The sequence below is a fragment of the Microchirus variegatus genome (genome assembly GCF_963457635.1).
Source record: "Microchirus variegatus genome assembly, chromosome: 13".
Lineage (NCBI taxonomy): Eukaryota > Metazoa > Chordata > Actinopteri > Pleuronectiformes > Soleidae > Microchirus > Microchirus variegatus.
Window position 1 is genome coordinate 20,358,183 of NC_139814.1, and position 5,849 is coordinate 20,364,031.

Sequence of the window (5,849 nt, forward strand, 5' to 3'; positions counted from 1 at the left end):
GTTCTCATCTTGGGCAAATCCTCCCTTTGACCTTCCTGATAATAAGACTCACACATTTAAGTCACTGCTTGAAACACATTATTGACAGAATCGGCGAATGTTTTATGTCCTTTTTTGTCTATTTTATCTTGGGTTTAACTGTTTTTAATACTCTTACTTTTACTTTGTGTTACACTACAACGATTGGAAAACGCTAAAACATGAAGAAAACACTACAACGTTACAAAAACGCTAAAACATTAAGAAAACACTGCGCGAGAAAAACGCTAAAACATGAAGAAAACACTACAACGTTACAAAAACGCTAAAACATTAAGAAAACACTGCGCTAGAAAAACGCTAAAACATTAAGAAAACACCACGTTGAAACGGTAAAACATTAAGAAAACACTACGTTAAAAGTTGTAACAATGTTTTGATAACGAGGAGCAGTGCATCCGCCGTTCCAGAGGGGGGCGCTGCGCTTCTGAGAACGGATGTGCTGGATAGTACTGGCCAATCATAAGACTCTGTCTTCTGGGGGTAAAAATTCACTCTGAAATCTCGCAGCAAAGAAACACTGTCAGAAAAGAGGATTTCTATCGGCTAGTTCACAGCAACTAGGAGGTTTTTGACCATAAAAACAAGTTAATATATGTAAGTAGACCTCCATAACTAACATTTATGTGCAACAGGACCACTCTATGTGACCTTTAAGAAAACACTACGTTAAAAAAACACTAAAACATGAAGAAATCACTACAATGTTAGAAAAACGCTAAAACATTAAGAAAACGCTACAATGTAAGAAATAAAAGCTCAAATGTTACAAAAAACGCTTACACATTAAGAAAACACTGCTAACAATGTCTGATTGGCTAGGTGACCTCACTCCCAGTTCCGATTTCCGACATTAATGGAACGCAGGAGATGTTTTACAGACTTTCATGTTCACCAGAGAATGAACTTGAACTTAGTGATTAGTTAATCATTAACTAATGATAAATTAACTAGTGAACGTTGACTGATCGTTGGTCACAGCAGGGTTGAACACTGGTCAGGTATTGGTGGGATTTGCTGCGCGTGAGTGTGGTGACGTCTCAGCTGTGGGCAGGAACATCAGGCTGCACGAGCACGAGCTCAGTGCAACATTTGTCCAGGAGCAAATGTGAGCTTCATGTGGAGGAAACTCTCATCTTCATCATGTGACTTCTCTGGGATTAGAAAAAAAAGAAAGAAAACAGAGAGGAAAAGATGGAGAACCAGAGTGAGTCAGTCCACAGCAACAGTGTCAGGCTCCCGGCCAAACTCATCCTGGGCGTGGGTGTGGACAACTTTATTTCTCTCCTCGTATTTGGGCTGATTTTTATCCTCGGTGCGCTCGGGAACGCGCTGGTGATCACGGTGCTGGCGCGCAGTAAACCGGGTCAACCGAGGAGCACGACCAACATCTTCATCCTGAACCTGAGCGTGGCGGATCTGTCCTACCTGCTCTTCTGCGTCCCCTTCCAGTCCACCATCTACATGCTGGACACGTGGGTGCTGGGCGCCTTCATCTGCAAGTTCATACACTACTTCTTCACCGTGTCCATGCTGGTCAGCATCTTCACTCTGTCCGCGATGTCCGTGGACCGCTACGTGGCCATCGTGCACGCCAGGAGGTCGTCGTCGATCCGGGTGGGCAGACACGCGCTGCTCGGTGTCCTGCTCATCTGGATCCTGTCTCTGGTGATGGCTGCGCCCGTGGCGCACTACCAGAGCATCGTGGAGCGCGAGGACAACACCACCTTCTGCTGGGAAGTGTGGCCCGATCACCAGAGGAAGGTGTACGTGATGTGCACCTTTGTGTTCGGTTACCTGCTGCCGCTCGTCCTCATCTCTGTCTGCTACACAAAGGTGTGTGCGCACGAACCAACCACCAAATCCATACAAATATTATAAATATTACAGTGATTATGAGCGATTTTGCAGTTTGGAGCAAAGAAAATACGCACAGAAGATGTGCCATGTTTACTTTGTGCGTAAAAGCGTGAAAAATACGACCTTTTCGACTCAAAATGTATGAAAAATCGGATAGGGAGTGCAACTGACGTGAGAGGGAATGATTTGCATCATCAGAACTACTCATCAACTGCTGAAAATGTGTCTAAATTCATATAATTATCATAAATATAAGAGTGAAAAGACGCACAGAAGATGCAATAAAACACTGTGCCATGTTTTCTTGTTGCGTAAAAGCGCAAAAAAAGAGAGATCTCTTTGGATGGATGAATCAGAGTCAACGTTTGAAATAAATATAAGATGTACAAACAAGACACGCAGAGCAGATGTGGATGTGAGAGTATGACGGTGTGCCATTTGGTTTTTGTTTTTGTGCGTAAAAGTGCCAAAAATGTTCCAAGAGAGAGAATAATCGATATTAATGTAGATCAAATCTAAAGAAGGGATTAGATTTTGGTTTAGAATTTTTTCTTCTTCCTTCATGTGAGAAAATATAAAATTTATATGTCAGGCATCAAATATTTCATGGTTTGTCTGGATTACAAAAAAAAAAGACTTTTATTGACTCAGCAGTATTTTTCATGTTTCTAAGAACAAACAATTATGTTTTTAAAAAGGCTAAAAAAAACCTATTTCTGGTACATTGGTCAAATCTGGTGCCATAATCTGACATTATCTCACTGTTGTAAAGAGCAGTGGTTCCCAAACACTGGGGCGGGACCCACATATGGGTCGTGGGTGATTTTTTTTAGGTTCTCTGGAAAATAACATTTTCCAGCATTTTTTCCAACCTTTTAGGTCAAATTTATGTTTAAAATAACGTGAATTCGTTTGAATTGATTTACTACGACTGTAAATGTGATGCTCAGTTATGAACACGTTTGCTCTTCTTACATTTTATATAGTGATTTGGGTCATCTTTAAAAAAGTGGGTCACCTTATAGAAACACTGGTCATGTCAGGTTCTTCTGTTCACTGTTTACAAGCAATAAACATAGAAAGTAGGTCAACAGCTTTCTCGTCTTAATCCTCATCTTGTTCTATTTTAAATTTCAGGTTTTAAAACATCTGCACAAGAAGCTGAAAAACCTCTCTAAAAAGTCGGAGCTCTCCAAAAAGAAGGTTGGTGTCACTTTGTTTTCCCGTGTCTACATTTACGATTCCATGATTCTTTGGTCATGTGATCGTCAGGTACACGCTGCTCACTGAAGGACGAGGGGAAACCGCTGTTTTTCACTCTGCGGAAAATGGTTTATCTTGAAAATAACTGCGTGTTCAGAGCAGGAAAAAGAAAAATAGCCACGTTAGAATTTGCTGAAACCACTCAGCGTGGTCTTTGTGTTTGACTTTTTTTTACTGGAGCAGCCATAAAATGAGTGTGTCTTTTTATTCTATTTGATCAGGTTATATTACCCATCATTATCTTCCTCCTCGGCTTCCTCCACACACAGTCCAGTCACAGGTAAATTTGATCATGTGACGTTATATTACCCGTCATTACCTGCTCTTTCCTTTTCCACAGACCGCTCAGACGGTGCTGGTGGTGGTGGTGGTCTTCGGCCTGTCGTGGCTGCCTCACCACGTGGTGCACCTGTGGGTGGAGTTTGGCTCGTTCCCGCTGAACCAGGCGTCGTTCCTCTTCAGGATGGTGGCTCACTGCTTGGCCTACAGCAACTCGTCCGTCAACCCCGTCATCTACGCCTTCCTGTCGGAGAACTTCAGGAACTCGTACAAGCAGGTGTTCCGCTGCCGCGCGCCCAGCGAGTGCCCGCTGCACGACACGCGCGACCACCACCGCAGCAGGATGGAGCCCGCGGCTCCGCCCGTCAACCTCAGCGTGAACCACAAAGGTCACGACTCGCAAATCTGTAAGATGCTTTGATGCCCGTGAGAGAGAGAGAGAGAGAGCCCCCCCTGTTGTTCGTGTAGAGTATGACTGATACTGGAACCGCAACAGTGATGTTTGTTAGCTTTCAAACATAAACAGTGTTTCTTTTTTACCGTGTTTCTGTGTGTGGCAGCGGTTAGCTCTCGTGTCGCCCGGTGACATTCTTGCACTGCACACAGGAAGTGATAAGAGAAGGCAACAGAAATACGGAGTTTGAAAGTGAATTCTAAGGACGATATAAATGCTTCTTGTCCCCGCCCACTCCTGCTGTGCTGGTGATCGATATAACTAATTGGGTGTATATTATGGTCTGTCCCAGTAAGTTCCTTTAACTGGAACTACGAATTCCAACTCGGACCAACCTCGCTCAAGCCCGATTTCGCTGTTCTTCTTTTTACGGAACTTGCTAACAATGCAGTGCTGCCCCCTAGTGGCCACAGCTGTCATGCTACATCATCCGCGTATCAATCGATTTATAGTTAAAAACGTTTATAAATCAACAATAGTGATGCAAATGAATTTTGTTTGACGTCAAAAATCTATCTTCAAAGAAATGCTTCTCCGTGCACTGAACACTAGGGGGCGGAGTTCTGTAAAAGAAATTGAATTGCAGACTTTATTTCAAAAGCATTGTAAATATACACATGTAAATGAATACATTAGACACATGAATGAATGATTCACTTCTTAAATACAAAGTATCGAGGCTGTAATGTATGAATGTGATGTAACCAGAGCAGCAGCAGCCTCGTCCCCTCTGATCGCATAGATTACATATTACTTCCTGTTTATCCCCGAGGCTGAACAGGTGATTCTGCGACGCGGTCGCTATCGAAAATGGGAGCAGTGTGTTTTCTGTCCTAGAAAAGAAAAGGATTTGCATATGAATGTTAGCGTTATTTGTGCGCAGAATAAAAGGATTAGACGTGTGAAATTGTGATTTGCTGCAAAGGCAGCGGGCGGATAATGATGTCTGTACATGTGAGGCTGTTTAAAAACATATATCACCGTGTGGCACATGTGACGTCCTGCTGTTACTAAGCAGGAAAAAAATGCATTGTGTATATATATATATATATAAGAGACAGCAGGATGATCAGGTATTTAAATGTCATTTAAAGTCCATTATCTGCGCCTCATCCTATAGGAGCTTGTATTGAATTGATATTCCAGGAAAATGCAGATGGAGAAAATGTTCCTCAAGCAAATGTCTGTAATATAAAATTGTTCTGTTTAAGAGAAATGTTGTAATTATTCTTATTATATTTGTATCAGTACCTGTGTGTCGTTCGACTACTGACTTTCACACGAAAGTATGATAAAATAATGTTTTCACAATGTTTTTGCCAATTTTTTTGTTGCATTGAATTTAATGGATTATAAATATAAAGGCTCATTTTATTACATGCATGTTTGGTTTTACACATAATTGTAATCTTGGAAGGCTGCGATATAAATGAACGGGTAAAGAGATAAAACGTCACTTTCACTTTCTTTTACTACACATGCACAAGGTTTCACTACAACAACTTTTCAATAAATCATTTCATTTATCAGACTTCTTCCAATTTACTTTACCTATATTTCTACTCTTAGAACTCGTCATGAGTCGGATTGTTTTGTATTATTGGAAACACATTTTGTCACCTGATCGTGACGTCACCTAGAAGAGTCTGAGCTGCTGTTTTAAAGCCACCAGAGTCCAAACAAGGCCAACTTCTGTTCTGATAGGTGTATATACGTGTCATCAGTAGGTGGCAGTATAACCACAAGAGTTACGGCTAGTTGGAAAGCACAGGAAGTGAGCTTGACGAGACATACGGTGTCTGTGCGCGGTGATAATAAAGAAGCTAGCTTTAGCCCCAATGCGTCTGCTCGTGACTCATGAACAAGACAGCTACTTAGGCTGAATCCCAATTCCACCCCTTCCCCTTCCCTCAACCCCTTTGTGGGAGTTCCCCTTGGCCCTCAGTACATAGTT

General features: G+C 42.0%; 1 protein-coding gene across 1 annotated transcript; it reads left to right on the plus strand.

Moving 5' to 3' along the window:
- Window positions 1–1,233: 1,233 nt before the first annotated feature.
- galr1a (galanin receptor 1a) lies at window positions 1,234–3,862 on the plus strand (the record flags this gene model as incomplete). Its single annotated transcript, XM_083899559.1, has 3 exons — window positions 1,234–1,875; window positions 3,037–3,102; window positions 3,503–3,862. The coding sequence occupies 3 exons, from the start codon at window positions 1,234–1,236 to the stop codon at window positions 3,860–3,862; spliced, it is 1,068 nt and encodes a 355-aa protein (XP_083755685.1).
- Window positions 3,863–5,849: the final 1,987 nt, after the last annotated feature.